This window comes from Mus musculus, chromosome 3 (genome assembly GCF_000001635.26).
Source record: "Mus musculus strain C57BL/6J chromosome 3, GRCm38.p6 C57BL/6J".
Taxonomy (NCBI): Eukaryota; Metazoa; Chordata; class Mammalia; order Rodentia; family Muridae; genus Mus; species Mus musculus.
The window spans coordinates 69,009,886-69,026,830 of record NC_000069.6 but is presented as its reverse complement, the minus strand read 5'-3'; the positions used below and the strand labels follow the sequence as shown (position 1 = coordinate 69,026,830).

The 16,945-nt window shown below is 36.0% G+C and overlaps 1 protein-coding gene and 1 non-coding gene across 7 annotated transcripts in view; both read right to left on the bottom strand.

The window, feature by feature from the left end:
- The window catches only part of Smc4 (structural maintenance of chromosomes 4), a 29,886-nt gene that overhangs the window by 7,793 nt on the left and 5,148 nt on the right, over positions 1-16,945 (bottom strand). For 5 of the 6 annotated variants that reach the window (NM_001356976.1, NM_133786.4, XM_030252812.1 and 2 more), the window contains 8 exons: positions 10,574-10,738; positions 10,052-10,179; positions 8,620-8,760; positions 7,506-7,656; positions 5,431-5,595; positions 4,372-4,605; positions 2,481-2,666; positions 846-1,007 (listed from right to left, as the gene is read on the bottom strand). In NM_001356976.1, the coding sequence (NP_001343905.1) occupies positions 846-1,007; positions 2,481-2,666; positions 4,372-4,605; positions 5,431-5,595; positions 7,506-7,656; positions 8,620-8,760; positions 10,052-10,179; positions 10,574-10,738 (1,332 nt within the window). Of the gene's footprint in view, positions 1-845; positions 1,008-2,480; positions 2,667-4,371; positions 4,606-5,430; positions 5,596-7,505; positions 7,657-8,619; positions 8,761-10,051; positions 10,180-10,573; positions 10,739-11,742; positions 16,925-16,945 lie in introns of those variants that run through there. The other variant, XM_030252814.1, reaches the window with a different exon arrangement.
- On the bottom strand, positions 16,835-16,929 carry Mir16-2 (microRNA 16-2). The gene has a single exon (NR_029735.1). It is a non-coding gene; the product is annotated as a microRNA 16-2 (primary transcript).

Here is a 16,945-nt window from a genome sequence, read left to right as displayed (position 1 = left end):
TCAATAAGCACAAAGAATGTTTAATATCAGTTATTAGGGAAATGTAAATGAAAGTAGTTAGCTATCACCTTACATCTATGAAGATGTACTGCAATAAAATACACCATATGATCCAGTAATCAACTCCATTCCTAGGTATGCACTTACATTTACACAACATTTTTTGCATCAGTCTTTGCTATAGCACTATTGTCAAGGCAATCAAGAAGTATGAACAGACCAGAACAAAGACAAATGAAGGATAGGTACATGTCAATGTTTGTAGCTGAGGGTGGGTAAAAGTGTGGGCAGTGCCTACGGAGTGATAAAAATAGTCTGGAATTAGATAACAGCCATTCATCAGCAAATTTGTAGATATAGTGAAAATAATTGAGTTCTACTTTAAAATACAATTACACAACATCTCCATAAAGGTTCTATGAAGAAACAGCTTAGTGATAGAAGTCAGAAACATAGAGCCAGGTGGTGGCAGCACACACCTATACTCTCAGGGCAATGGGGAGGAGTTCCAGGCCACCCTGGTCTGCAGAGCAAAGTCCAGGACAGCCAATCTATACAAGGAAATCCTGCCTTGAACCTCCTGTCCCCACCCTCAAACAGAAACATACTAACAATCATCCATCCACTGGACAACACCATAACAACTGGAAGTTTTTAGTCAAGGCATTACAAACTTTACCCTTTAACCTCCCAAAACATGTACACACAACCTAAATTAAAAAAAAAAAAAAAAAAAAAAAAAAAAAAAAAGGGGCCAATAGTGGTGAAGAAAAATTAGAAATTTTAAGGGAAAAATATATGGCACCTCAAAGTTAAATTATAGGAAGTTTATTATGAATACTTACCTTATCCAAACCTATGAAAGTTGCAATCCCAATATTATGCTTTTTAAGGAAGTTTACACATTCTTGGGCTGTATCAATAGAATCAACAACAATGTAGTCCAATGCATGGCAACAGGATGAAATAGCAATGTCATATTTTTCATCAATAGCTCCTAAGTCTCCCTAATAATGAAAAGGAGTAAACAACTAAATAGATCATTTCATTACTATTCAGATTTGACCATTCTTCCCTACCGCATTGGGTTTCTGTAGCCGAAGACTGACCAGACCCCTTGTACAGTGGTACATGTCCCCAAGACTTTGAATGCTATTTTTACTCTTAATGGAAGACTAATAAGTACACTTGGTTTAAAGAAGTATAAAAGGGGAATGACCTACAAGGTTCCCTTCTTATGCCAACTATTCTTCCCTCTCTATAGGAGAACCAACGGACACTAATGTGTGCTAAGCAAGCATTCTACCACTGAGCTATATCCCATGCCCTACAATTTCTATTGTAATCTACCCTTTAGTGTTTATGAATATGCAATGTGAATTTGTACTGGGCACAGGATTGATATAAGAACTGATTTATTTCATGAAATATATAATGTGGATATAAGACCTAAAAGAATGTATAAGCTAAACAATTCTCTTAACTTAGTCAAAGTTGCATAAAATTATGTAAGTAGCTATGAAGCAATCTATTAACAGCAAATACTCAGGATCATTTCTTTAAGAAAATAAGGTAGGAGCCATCTAATATCAGATATAGATGTAACCATGCTGGTTAAATTCTATTTGTCCTTCCAGATCATTGTTTCTTTTTTCAGAAGGCTGATAGGGAACCATCAACTGTATGGGTTCAGGTTTCAGTTATGGTTGCAGGGCAAGAAATGAATAGAATAGAGATACTTACAGCATTCTAAATCATATAGCATTCTTCCATGCTAAGGCTAAGAAAGGTATAGATCCCCCAAACTAGTACTACCAGAGTTCTAAATTAGTCTACCTCCCGAAACCATAACCAAAATGTTAAGTATGTTATGAAACCTAGACTATATTAATTTTTTTTTTTTGGTCTGGGCCTAGCAAGGAAAGCAACTTGGTACACCTTTGACCAAATTAAAAAATAAAAATAAAAAAAATCAGTCCTCTTCCAAATGGATAGGTCATCTGTTAGAATGAGTTGTGCAGCTTCAAGAAAGACATACTTTGAACGGTGAGGGAGAAACAGAGAATAGGCACAAGCTTATTTAGTAAGATCAGTCAAATCAGCCATGGTGATTAACAGGATAACAGATCTCTAAGCAATATTGCACCACATCCTAAAACTGATTTTAAAGAAAGGGTCTCACCGTGTAACTCTGGTCAGCCTAGAACTCAATATGTAGACCAGGCTGGCCTTGAATTCTGCCTCTGCCTCCCAAGGACTGGGATTAAAGCATGCATCACCATGGCCTGCCTGTCTCCCTCCAACCCCCTCTTTTGAAAAAACTTTTCTTGTATAGTGCCAAGCGCCGACCTAGCACTTGGAAGACCGAAGAGGATCAGAAGTGCAAGGTCAACCTTAGCTACAGCTGGCTTAAGGCTAATCAGAGCTCATATAGACCCTGGCTCTTAGGACTTTTCTGAGTAAAACGTAAATCTACTTACCAATCTTCCATATATTCCTGGGATCCTGCCTGATTTTTTTTCTTGAATTATTGCATCAAGTACTTTCCCCCTACTTCGATTCATTGCTAAGGAACTCTTTGCTTCTTCAACTTTTTGGAAAAGATCATGAACCAAACTTTTTAAGTTTATTTCTTCTTGTGTCAGTTTCTGAAGTTCTTTTTCTTTCTAAAAGTGAGAAGATGAAACGTACAAGCATTTGATCTTTACTACACTACAGAGCAGCAGAAAACTATTTATACTGTTTCAACAATAATAAGTGAGGCCCCTAAGTAACACTGAGCTTCCATAGTGCTATTTTGGCCTGGCTTTAAACATTCGGATGAGTGTCTCCTATTTTAAAAGAAGCATAAATTATTTGGCTCAAAAAGAGGAAACCCAGATCTCTTTAAGTATAGGGATATAAAAACCCTAGTAGATTTTTCTCAAGTTCTGCCCTAAACAAAACCAAATCCAGGAAATGGATTCCAGGGTAAGTGTAGCTGGGCAGTTCTGTGGTTGTTGTCTTTTTGGCTAAGTAAACAACAAAACAAAAAGGTATAGTTCCTAAACAGAGATGGAAAAGATGGCGGAAATGGCTGTCAACCAGAAGAATCATACACCCAAATTTAGTTTCGCAATTCCCAATTTAGAAACAGCCATCTTTCTCTAACTGTTATTCTCCTCTATTACTTATGACCCAGTCAGAGTAAAAGCTTAAAGTATAAAAAACAATCCCAAAAGAAAACAAATCACTAGAAATAATTACTGGATATAATTTAATTTACATTTAAATTTTACACATCAGGAAACTGCCTGATGATCAAACAGTATAAATTTACTAAAATTTAAAAATATTTATTTTTAAACTATATATACCTCTGTGTGTGTGTGTGTGTGTGTGTGTGTGTGTGTGTGTGTGTGTGTGTGTAGGTGTAGGTGTAGGTTTCCCTGGAGTCCAGAAGAGAGTATCAGAAACCCTGGAGCTGAAGTCACAGGTAGTTATGAACCACCCAATGCGCGTGCTGGGAACTAGTAAGAGTAGCAAATGCTTGTATCTGCTAAGCCACCTCTCCAGTTCCTCAAATAACCAGGTGGCGGGAGGTGGTGGGGATGTCTAACTAAGAAATTTTAAAAACTTTGTTACTTTTCATGTATGTTTATATAAGTTACCCACATTTATCTATTTAGAGAAACATTTTTTTGGGAGGGAGAAAATAGGCTAGTGTGGAATCTACTATGTTGCTAAAACTGGTCTCTCTCTTTTTTTTAAAGATTTATTTATTATATGTAAGTATACTGTAGTTATCTTCAAATAACTAGAAGAGGGCATCTGATCTCATTACAGACGGTTGTGAGCTACCATGTGGTTGCTGGGATTTGAACTCAGGACCTTCAGAAGAGCAGTCAGTGCTCTTAACCGCTGAGCCATCTCTCCAGCCCCACTAACACTGGTCTTAAAAGTGATCTCCTGCTTCAACCTCTCAAATGCTAAGATTATAGGCACACTGACATTCCTGGCTAGGGATAGGTAAGCACTCTACCAACTGAGCTTCATATCCAGCCTGAGAAATGTTTAATTATTCCTATGGGACTGTGGCAGTGGTTATTTGTGTTTGGAGACAATAGTGACTCTACTCCCATTCTTTCTTTTTTGGGATGTATTAGGGATGGAACCCAGGCCTTGTACATGCTATAGAACCTCCCTACCCACATTTATAAGTCCAGCTAATTATTACTAAATTCAAATATTAAAATGTTTCCTCATTCAAGAGTATATTAAGAAAATTTTTTTATAACAACCACTTTAAACTTGGACATTAAAAACAAAACAAACAACTCCCACATATAACTCTAGAGATGACGATGCAGATGAAATACAGAAGTAATTTACCTCCTTTAGTTCCTGTTGCGTCTGAGGGAGCTTTGTGTTTATATCCTTGATTGCAGCTTTCCTCTCCTTGAGAGTCTCAGAAGCTGTAATTAAGGCTTCCTTCGCCTTACTTAATTGAGACACTGCTGTATTATGTCGACTGAGATAGATATCAAGTTCTGACTGAGCAACTTCCATCTTTGAACGTGCTTCATTTACTGATTTGTTAAAACCCATAAGTTCCTTTTCTTGAATCTATTAAAATATGAGTTCATTAGAAGTGAAATATATTTTCAAGTTTAGATTGAAACTGTATTTCTTGAGTCAATTAAGAAAGGAAGGTCTACAGAGTACTATTAAAAAATAATTTGAATAAGTGGAGTAGATTAAAGTAGCCCATGTCTAGTTTTCCATTTACACTATTCATTGTCTCTTCCTAACTGATGTCCTATGAGTTTTGTGAAGCTGGCATAGCATGCTCATTTCTGAAATAAAAATGTAATAATTAAGGAAACACTGGACTTACACCTAGATTTCATACTGTTTCTACATTACCAGGTATAAGAACTATTCACAAAATTTTTTCAAATGTATTTGTTGAAAAATATGCATCATGGGAAGATTTCATTTCAATTTCATTGATAGTTTTATCATTAACAAGGGGTAAAGATACATAGAAAAACCCCAATGTAAATCAAACGACAAACCAAATGTACAGAATTGCTATATGCTCAAGTATTGACCTCACATTTCCTACAATTACAATTTTTTTTTCACTTAACTTTTTTTATTTCAAAGTGAAAAAACGCATGTGTGTGTATGTGTGTGTGCAAATATTATAGACCAAAGGTTTAGGTATTTTAAATGAAAGGTAAAACAGTTTGAGATAGTCTTTCTGTGTAACTTAGCCTTGCATCTAACAACTTCTCACCTACCTGCTTCAGCCTGCCAGGCAGCTGACATAGGAATACAGACATGTAGTATTGCACTAGGCATTACCTTATTTTCAGAAGCTCACCTTTGAATGCTATTGCAAAAACAGTCTCCAGGTTACCAAAGCCATCACTGACACACTCTTACCTCCTTTTCTTTCTGAAGCCCCTGTGTTTCCTGCTTAAGGCTGTCCATGACCTCTTTTAATTTTTTTTCTTCTTTCTCTCTTTCTTTCTCAAGCGAATTGTTTCTAGTTGTTGTCTCATTTATGACAGTCTTACTCTTGGCAGGTACACTTTTCAGCTCTTCAACCTGGATGAAACAAATTAAGGTTATAAAAATATATGCTGGAGGGTACTCAATACTGATAAAATGTACCTATTCGACTAAGAATTTCTTAGGCTCTCTAATTATAGTTATCTGGAGACAAGACTCCAGATAGCTGAATTATCTTTGTTCCCTCCTTCAACCCAATCCTAAGATCTTTAAGAACTTTCAACTATAAGAGTTAAGATTTTTATCCAAAATATAATCACACACCAACATTTTATTCCTGAAAACAAATGCCTCAGGGCTGGAGAGCTGACTCAGCAATTAAGAGCACTTGCCACTCTTCCAGAGGACCTAAGTCCAGTCCCCTCACCTAGGTGCTCACCACTGCCTGTTACTGGGGATGGAGGGGTATCCAATATCCTTTTCTGGCACACTCACACACACATAATTAAAAACCTTAAAATAAAAAGCTAAGTCTGTGTAGAGTTTGAGCATTATCCCATATTATTTCTGTTTTCCAGAATTTCATAAAACCTATGTTAAGCTATAGTGAGTACATTTGGAAAAATGCTTAAAGATCAAGTACAACCTGAGTCTTAGGTGTTGTCTATTTATATCAGGTAAAGCGATGGACACAGCTTGAGACACCAAATTACTTAACTGTCAGAACCAATTTTTTTTTTTTGGTTGAGTTTTTCTTCTAATTTTGTATGTACAAGTGTTTACCGAATGCCTGTCTGTACACCACATGCATGCAATGCATGCAAAGGACAGAAGAGGGCATCAGATCCTGAGACTGGAGTTAAGAGATAGCTGTGAGTTGACTGAGGGTACTGGGAATTGTATGCAGGTCTACTGCAAGAGTAAACAGTGATCACTAAGCCACTTGTCCAGGTCACAAAATTCATTTTTAAGATTTGAACTCCAGATAGCAAACTCTCTTTGCTTCTGCAGAGGACAGGTGTTATTTTTAAAGCTTATGGGGAATGTTCAGAGTGCTCAGTGTGTAAAGGCATTCACCAGATCGGATTTCCTACTTGAATCTGATCCTTGAGACCCACAAGGTGAAAGGAGAGAAACCAACTCCAGCAAATTGTCCTCTGACCTCCAGATGCATACATGGCACACAAGTAAATGATTGGGAGGCGGGGGTGTTGTCTGGTTATTGTGGTTATTTTAAAAAACTCTGTAATATTTACTCAAAAACTATCTTTAGCTGGGGCTAGAGAGATGGCTCAGTAGTTAGGAGTAACTGATTGTTCTTCCAGAGGACCTGGGTTCACATGGTAGAGCTCATAACTGTCTGTAATCCTGCTCCAAGTGATTTTACACCCTGAGAGACAATATACAAGCAAAAACACCATTGCACATAAAAATAATTTAAAAAATCTTTAGCAATCTAGCACTCTGAAGGCAAAGAGAGGAGGACCTCAGTGAGTTCAAGGACAGCCTACACAGGGAGTTCTAGGACAGTCTACACAGGGAGTTCTAGGATAGCCTACATAGGGAGTTCTAGGACAGCCTACATAGGGAGTTCTAGGACAGTCTACACAGGGAGTTCTAGGATAGCCTACATAGGAAGTTCTAGGACAGCCTACACAGGGAGTTCTAGGACAGTCGGGGCTACACAGCAAGACCTCATCACCGAAAAGGAAAAAATGACAACAAAACCACAAAATACGTACACATCCCTTTAAACTACTGTTTTAGGAATAAGAAAACTACCACTAGCATCAAAATATTATTGCTGATTAGGTGAATGTTTCTCCAATAACATTATTATTAAGTTCTAGAACACATCCTTTGGGAGAAATTGTGTTCAGGCATAAAGTATTGTACATTAAGCACCACAATTCATTTTCTTAGGGAATCAAAGCCAAGTGAATTTGGGAAAAGAACTAGATCTGGTACTTAGACATGAAAATTTCAGGATTCCCTCTAATACCTACCTTTTCTTTATCTTTTTGAAGTTGTTTCTCCAGTTTCTTGGCTTTACTTGTAGCATGTTTTAATTTTTCCCTAACTTGAACATCTTCCAAATCTAGTTGTGTAAATTTTTCTTTATTCTGTTCGATAAATTTTGTAACTTTATTGAGCTTCCTATCAAAGAGAGTAAATTGTCAGAGATATAATCTTTCTGATATATCTCATCTACAAACATGCCAAAAGCTTTTATAATTAAAACCTTAAAACTTCCAAGCTAGCCGGGTGTGGTGGCAACACCTTTAATCCCAGCATTCGGGAGGCAGGTCCCTGAGTTCGAGGCCAGCCTGGTCTATAGAGTGAGTTCCAGGACAGCCAGGGCTATACAGAGAAACCCTGTCTCAAAAAAAAAAAACCAAAAAAAAAAAAAAAAAAAAAAAAAAAAAAAAAAAAAACCAAAAAAACCCTCAAATACCAAAAACAAAACCAAAAACTTCCAAGCTGATCTCCACTGATAGTTGAAGACTTTTTCTTTTTAATCATGAGAACTAAACTACCTTGTGTTTCTAAGCTGGAAAAAAAAAAAATAGTTTTGTTTTTTTTTAACCCCCGAGATGGGGTTTCTCTCTGTAACCTTGGCTGTCCTGGAACTTGCTCTGTAAACCAGAGCTGGCCTCAAAATCAGAGGCCCACTTGTCTATGCCTCCCAAGTGCTTTAACTAAATTTAAGCTCATAAAAATTTGTCCATGAAAGTAAAAGTTAAAAAAAAATGAAAACTCTCTTAAGTCAAAGATACTATTGTCTATGATGGTTGGCACAGAGAGATAATTTTTAAAGTCTATCTAAAATAACCAAAATTTGATTTCTAGATTAAATTTGTAAACCATTAGGACTAGTGGGTCAGGTTAAATGCTTGTTTCAGCTTTGGATGTTATTATACCAACAGAGAAAAGGTATGCCCAGTAGCATGACTTCAAAGTTGGGCAATTGCAACAATGAGTTTAGTGCAGAGTGGTGGTACCTAAAAGAACTGATTTCTTTCCTAGGAATGTATTATAGTCAATGTGTTTGTAGTAAGTTTACATGTAGCCATGTGGAAATTGAATTTCAATATTCAATACTTTCTCAGAGATTATTACTTTTCTACATCCTTTACAGCTGAATTCTTCGCTTTCATTTCATTGGAAAGCACATTGCTCTTCTCAGTAATTTCTTTAGTATCTTCATGAATTTTTTCCTTTTGAGTCGTTATTTCAGCAATTCTATTCTGCAGATCATAACTAGAGGGAAAAGTCAGAGAGTGTAAAATGCCATTAGTAAAATCAGCTGTCTCTAAAATATTCCTCAATTTATAGCAAGGCAGGGCTATGCGAGTGATTGGGGTAGGACCTCTGGCTTAAGGCTAGGTAGAATTTGAGAACAAAATTGGTTCAGTTAATAAATTAAATCTATCATATGAATTTAATAGTGTATAGCAGTGTCTCATGTTTTTGTTTTTCATGATTTCAGTTACTTATGGTCCACCCTTGTCATCTGAAAATATTAAATGGTAAATTACAGAATAAGAAATTTTAAGTTGCACAGTGACTAGCACTATCCATCTTTCCTTTTATTCAGTATATCAACATTGTATGTATCAACCTTACAGTCACTTAGTAGCCTTACTGGTTATTGAGATCAACTATAAGGTATCACTATGGTTTTGCTCAAGCTCTTGTATTCCTAATAATGCAAATGGCATCCATGAGAGAAGGGGCCAAGGAAATGGCTCAGTAAGAACATTTCATTTTCAAGCATGACGATCTAAGAATGAACTTCCTGCCTCCAGGTAAAACTGTACAGCAGCACTGGGGTGGAGGCACAATGGTGCAGTGGCAGAAATATGAGGATCCCAAGAGCTTTGTGGCTAGCTTGCCTGGCTGGATCAGTAAACTTCTGCTTTAGGTAAAGACCATATAAGGGAATGAAGTGAAGAGGAAGAGAGCCACATCTTGCTCTGGCTTTTGTATGCACATGAATGTCCACGTCCATGTCCACACATGTGCACCAAAACCCCCAAACTAAACCAATCAACCGACCAAACAAAAATGCACCATAGACTAGGGAGATGGTTCAGAGAGCAGAAGGAATTGCAGGACAAACCTGATGACCTGAGTTTGAGATCTGGAACCTCTTAGAGGAAGTTGTCACCCTATCTGAGTGGGTGAGTTAGTACTCATCTACCCTTGCACAGTAACTAAAACAAAAGAAAAAGCACACGGAGGGGGAGATTTAACTCCTGACTTTTTGGCAGTTCTATAGGACATAAATGAAAACAAATAGTATATTTAAAGATTTGATACTACCTGTGATTTCTACTAGGTTCTAAATATTAGCCCGTAATGAGGGGGTTACTGCATGTAATATGTGCCCCCACTCACACTATTCATAAATGGTATAGCTATCTTTCATTTAAATATAGAACACTAAAAACTGAGTAAAGACTTTAGAAAACTGTAAGCATTCACAATATTACAGGGGAAGAAAAGGCTTTGGTGCTTAGAAATGTGTAAAGCTGAGCAGAGTACTTACATGTAGTATTGACAGATGTGATTCTTTTTCTTAAACATTTCATTTTCCAGGGTAAGGAACTCAATGGCTATGTTTTTCTCTCCCTCTAGTGCATCCTTCTCCTTTTCTACCATTTTCACTCTATTTAACTACAAACATTAAATAAAGATGTAAAACATTTCATATGTAAAACCAACATGAAATATTAAACACTAAATAAAAGCATGTCACGCAAAGGCTAATATAAAGATAGTGGGTTTGATTAAGTATGAACATTAGTATTCAACTTAGTAAATTCAGCTGTTCTGCAAATAAGACAGCCCCCCCCACCCCCCCACCCCCCCCCCACCCCGTTTTGTTTTTGAGACAGGGATTGTCCAGTGTAGCCCTGACTGTCCTGGAACTCAGTCTGTAAACCAGGCTGGTCTCAAGCTCTGAGATCTGCCTGCTGCTGCCTCCCAAGTCCTGGAATTAAAGTGCAACTACTGCCTGGCTAATAAGACATTCTCATTGGCAACAAATGTCTACTGAAGATTCATTTACCTTTTCTCCTCTGTGTTCATTTAATATTTCAACTCTCCGACACAAGACTTTAATAGGTTCATTTAGCCGTCCACAGCCAATTATATCTTCTAAATACTCAAGCATACCTTCATCATGTTCAGTCTGGCCTTTGGGTTTCATCATAGCAATCTGTTCAACTTCACCCTTTAAGAGAGTCACATTCATACACTTTGTATACACACAGCAGCTAACTCTCTTCAGTGAGAACAGGGTAATCCCAGTCAAAGGATACTTAACAAGTAGTTCAAGGATATTTTATGTAAAAGGTCTAAAATCACACATATATATTTAAGAATACCCACATATATAAAGAGGTGCCCAATCTAGTGGTTTTCTTTTTTTTAAAGATTTATTCATTTATTATATGTAAGTACACTGCAGCTGCCTTCAGACATCCCAGAAGAGGGCATCAGATCTCATTACGGATGGTGGTGAGCCACCATGTGGTTACTGGGATTTGAACTCAGGACCTTCAGAAGAGCAGTCAGTGTTCCCAACTGCTGAACCATCGCTCCAGCCCCCCCCCCCCCCCATTTAGTGTTTTAAGTAAATAAAATTTTCTGTCAAGCACAATTTGGTAAGGTATACTACCAATAATTAATAACACAATTTGCTAATTAGTTCTCATTTTAAAAGAATTTTTCTTTTTCTTTTTTTGGTTTTTCGAGACAGGGTTTTTCTGTATAGTCCTGGCTGTCCTGGAACTCACTTTGTAGACCAGGCTGGCCTCGAACTCAGAAATCCTCCTGCTTCTGCCTCCCAAGTGCTGGGATTAAAGGCATGTGCCACCACTGCCCGGCTAAAAGAATTTTTCAAAAGGTTTCTTCATGAAGTGCATAAGGAACCTGCCTGAGTGCTTATAGTTTCACTCTATAAAGCAATCTAATTTCTCTATAAACCTGGTGTGAGTTTAACAAGGGACCCACTTCATAAAAGATGACTAAGTGTTCTGATTTTTTTCAACTGAGAGTCTAAAATGGGAAAGGAAATTATCTTTCCCTTTAAGTACCCTGATTAGGGACAGCAAATAGCACTGTGACATGCTATGCAAGAAATCTTCTGTTTGTAATCAATCTATCAACTATAAACTATAACTAAAATCTTTGATTACTTAAAAAGGAAAAAAAAATCAACAAACAAAAACCTACAAGCAGCAGCTAAGGCTGATTTCCAGGTAACTTATTGACTCGAATGAAGAAAATTCTGTCGCTTCCCTGCTCTGTAAGCATTGTAACAGCAAAGGAAAAGGCACGGGAGTGGGAGATGGGATGCTCAGGGACAGACAAATGGCTAAAAAACAGAAATTACATATTAAGATATTTCAGTGATTCAATTTTTATCAATGTATGGCTCAACCTTAAAAATTAGGCTAAATTGTACCAAAGAAAAAGAATTGCATTTAACATTTTAAAATTTACTCGATGGCAGGTGTACTTTGTACTGATTTTTAAGACAGGGTTCTCTAAGTAGCCCATGCTGGCCTTGAACTTGAGCTCTGTCATTACCTACTAAGGATTTAAGGCATGCACCATCAAGCCATGCTAGCAGGTGCTCTTTTTAACAGTTCTATACAGTATCATAATCTGACATCTAGTAGCACCAAATTTAGAGTGAAATTGTAAAGCAAAATGCCTATATATATGTTAGTCCTACAGTATATAGGTAGCAGAGAGTACTTTCCTGTCAGTTCTCAAATCTTTGCATCAACAATTCAAGTTCAGACAGAACCCAAACCTGAAGTATGCTCAAAGATTTTAGTCACTGAGAACACATACTCTAATATATTTTCTAATTCATTTTGAGTATCTAAATGTCTACTTTGAATAAATAAAATAAGAAAAAATACGCCAAAAGAACCCACATTTGAGTCAAATGACCATAAGGTATTAAGTCTACCTTTTTTCAAATAATGGAAACCCGAGGTCCAGTGAAACCATACACACAAGTAAAAATATTTGAATAGTACCACATGTTTCTTGCCCAAATTATTTTTGGGAGGTGTGCATAGTTATTAAGAAGCAATCTAGCTTGAGAGAAAGCACGGTAGTTGACTGCTTTTGTTATTTGCTCCTTCCAAAATAAGATGAAGGATGCAGTGCTGATTTCCTCCCACTCCAAGTTGTTGATTAAAGACAAGTTCATTTATGAATCAAAATATTCTATTTCAAGCCTCATGAGATAATGTTTTAAATTGTATTATAATGTAGTCTTGTTTCTGTTTTCCTTTGAGACAGAGTCTCTCTCTGTAGCCCTCGAAGTTCTGGGATTGCTACGGAGACCAGGCTGTCTTTGAACTCACAGAAATCTGCTTGCTTCTCTCTGCCTTTTGAGTGCTGGGATTAAAGTCGAGCACCACTGCTCTGGCATTCTTTTAAACACTAAACAGTGAATGAATAAGGCTCAGTTAGGTCTTTAATTAAAAGGACTTCTGTGGCTTAAAAAAATCATTTTATTTTCCCATGTATGGGTTGTAGTGTTGGCAAGTATGTCTATGTGCCACATATGGGCAGTGGTGCCAGAGGACAGAAGAGGATATCAGATGCTCTGGGACTGAAGTTAAAGATGGTGGTAAGCTTCCAGGTGAGCCCTCTTAATTGCTGAGTCACCTCTCCAGTTTCTGCTGTGGCTTTTCAATGACAACCTAGAACTTTTCTTGTAGTTTTAATCCTTAATACTACCTTCATGTGCCCAATCATTGGCTCCTGTATGCTTTCTACTATTTCCATTTTATGCCATCTACTGTGTAATCTGTGGACTGACAGAGGGAGTTTTCAAAAAGATCCTAGCTCATGTGAAACATTTTAAAGCAGTAAGATTAGTATATTTCTGAAATAATTAAAAAAAAATTTGTATGTGTTTATATGCCCACGTGAATGCAGATGCCTATGGATTTCAAAAGGTGATGAGTCCCCCAGAGCTGGAGTTACAAGCAGTTGTAAATTGGATGTTGACAACTAATCTGAGGTTCTCTGTAGTAATAGCAGTAACCCCCGAAGATATCCTCCACCACCCAGAAAAAAATATCATCAATTTGAACTTAAAAGGGATACTCTCTCACACCAATGTTACAAATCACAAACAGTAACAAAGGTAACAGACATTTCATGTTATTATGTCATACCTGAAGCTAGTAAAATTTTATATACCCTCATATATGAGAGTGGTAGGGCTTAAAAATCTGAGAGGAAGTTGGGTATGGTAGCACATCCCCAAACCCAAGGAAAGTGAAATAAGTCCTTCTATTTTCACTAAAATACAGGTAGGGAAGGGGTTGAAGAAATGGCTCAGCAGTTAAGAGCACTTACTGCTTTTGTAAATGACCCAGGATCAGTTCTAAGCACTGATATGGTGGCCCACAACCATCCAGTTCCAAGGGTTGTGATGTCTTTTCCTGACCCATCTTGGCACAAATCACACACACACACGGTACACGTGAGTGATTGGAAAAACACGTGTATACATTATTAGACATCAAACCAAGAGCCTCATGTATGCAGATAATCACTACCACTGAGCAATATTCTATCCCCTTGGGCTTTTTAAAATTTTGCCTAAGTAACTTTCACTTTTGCTGCATTTTGCTGACTATAAGTTAACTTCTACCTTCCTCAAGTACATTTTACTCTAATTTTTCTGCAAAAGGACAAGTAACCAAATCTCTAACGTTAGTATCTGTTTAAAGTATACAAGTAAAAAAGAGAATGCTCTTGTGGTTAGTTCTCATATCTATTCTGTGTGCTTAGGGCACTCCTAGCTTGGTTTTCATAGCTGAGACACTGGATAAAATACCTTTGGAAAACTGAAGTATTATTACTATTAACTCAAAAAAATTCTTTTGAAATTTAGTCACAGACTAACTCACTTTTAATTTTTCTTTATTTCTACAGATTAAGAGACTATAAAAAATACACTTATATTCAGGCCAACTCTAAAAGTCTATTAAGAAACATGAACATCTCAGTTCTAAGTTAACCCATTCTCCAAAGTAGAAAAGAGTAGCAAAAATCATTTGTTTCATTTTGTTATAAAAGATGAAAAGCTATGGAACTAAAAACGGACCAAATCAAAACCCTGCTTTTTAAGGAATTTACAAACCCACTTTCAACACAGCCATGTATTAATTAACTTAGAAGGGTAACAGAAGCACACGATTATCATTTCTCTAACCCAAATGGAACAAAATCACCCACTCATGGAGCAAACCAGTAAAATCTAGTTAGTATCTATGAAACATTACCGGCTAATAATAAAACCTTTCTTGTTTGGGCCAGTAAGTCTTAAACATCATAGTCTCTCCTGGAACATACAAAACTATGTAAACCAATGGTCAACCAACTATGTGACTTCTTGTGAAGTACACACACCCATGTATAGCTGTCCATAAGGATAAGAAATAGCCTTTATGCATTTTTAGACTAATCTTAGCACAGTGCCTCACTAGAAACACATTTAAACAGTGAAACCTGGATCTGGATAATAGCAAGGCTTAAAGAAACATCAATCTATAACTAGTATAAAAGCCTTTTCCATTTCTAAAATTTAGTTCATTTTAATATTTAAAAACTTGCTTTTTCTAAATTTAGATTACATATGATGTAATCATTATCACTGTCTCTGCATACTTACACCCTGGATGCTAATACTATGATAACTATCTTCAATTTTCTAGCCCCCCCTAACAAATGTTAGTGAAGAGAGAATGAAATAAAAGCTACAATAGTACTTACCTTCCTTCACACGATTTAAATCTTACTAGTTGAAGAATCAAAGATTTTTGATAAGGAGCTAAGAAAAACTCAGAAACTACTTCCACTTTCAAATTTAATAGAATTCTGAGTTCTATCTAGTTGCTAAAGTTCTTATCTAAGTTCAACCAAATCAAACTGAATGTTAATTAGAATGTTCAACTTAGTATTCTTTGGAAAGAATATAAAAGTTTAATTGTGACAAGGGTTCAGTTAGGAGGACCAACAATCAATCATCTTTAGTACTCTAGAAGTAGGCGTTAATATAAGCTCAACAACTTATTTATCTCTTTGGGAATTTACTTTATCAGTTTTCTTCATTAGCAAATTATGTAGAAGTAAATTGTACAAAAACTTTACAAGATCTAAAATATAGTCTATTTTGTACTGGCATAAAACTGATCTCAGAATAAAATAAAGCACACAGCAAAGAATAAACCAAAGATTAGTATAATTCCCTACAAAACTGTTACCACCATTAAATTTAAGATTATAAAGAAATACAACTTTTTATCCAATTAATTAAGCCAAATTCCTGAAAAAATGGAAATCTATAAACAGTACAATTCATTTAAAAAACAAAGCAAAATACCTACAGTGGCATAAGATTACAGCTATATAAATCCAAATCTTATTTACACATATATCTGCAACTGATTCTTTTCAATATTTACTTTTAAGTAACACTGGTTCACTAAATTATTGTAAATGCACTGTTCTGATATTTAAGGGGTATTCTAGAAAATTATCATTTGTCTTTTATACTGTGTATGCCTCAAATAATAATAATGCCTTAAGAATATAATGTGAAATTTGTGAAAAGTATGTTAGTGGAACACTTAGTTACACAACAGAACATTTTAAATCACATTGAAACTCCCAACTTATTTTCAAAATCAGTAGCACAAGATGTACTGTACAAGGCACAGCTGCTCTGCATAACAATCTCTCTTTTTACATTTTATTTATGCTCTTAGTAGACTGGGATAGTATTTTAAAAAAAGCCTTTAAATCAAAACAGCAATTTCATAGTCCCTAACAAGGCTGTATTTAAAAAAAAAAAAAAGTAGGAAAGACAAAATTTTCCTTCTGTTACACTATCAGAATATACTTTTACTTCCATAATCACACCAAAAGTGGAAAAATAAACAAACAAGCAAGCAAAAAGCAAGAAACAAATAAAATACAAGGTCTAATAATAAAAAAAAAATACCAGGAACCTAGTGTTTATATTTCTAAGAACTGATACTAACAGTATTGGTTTAAGAAATTAGGTCCTCATAAACAAATTAAATTCACCCAGAGTAAACCTTTATGCAAGTATAATGTTAAAAATATTACATTAGGTACCCAGGAAAACTTGTTGTGATATCAAGTATATGGTTTTTATATTATTTTATATTTAAATATCAATAAACAAAAGGGACAGATTATCAAAAGATTTTTATCTAAACTGTTATCTTAAAGGGAAATAACAAACAGAAATGAGTTGCTATATCCCTGTCACACTAAAGCAGCACAATAATATTGGTGTTTAATATTTATTTCACTACGCCAATATTTACGTGCTGCTAGAGTGGAACAAGCATGTCAGATATCCAAACAT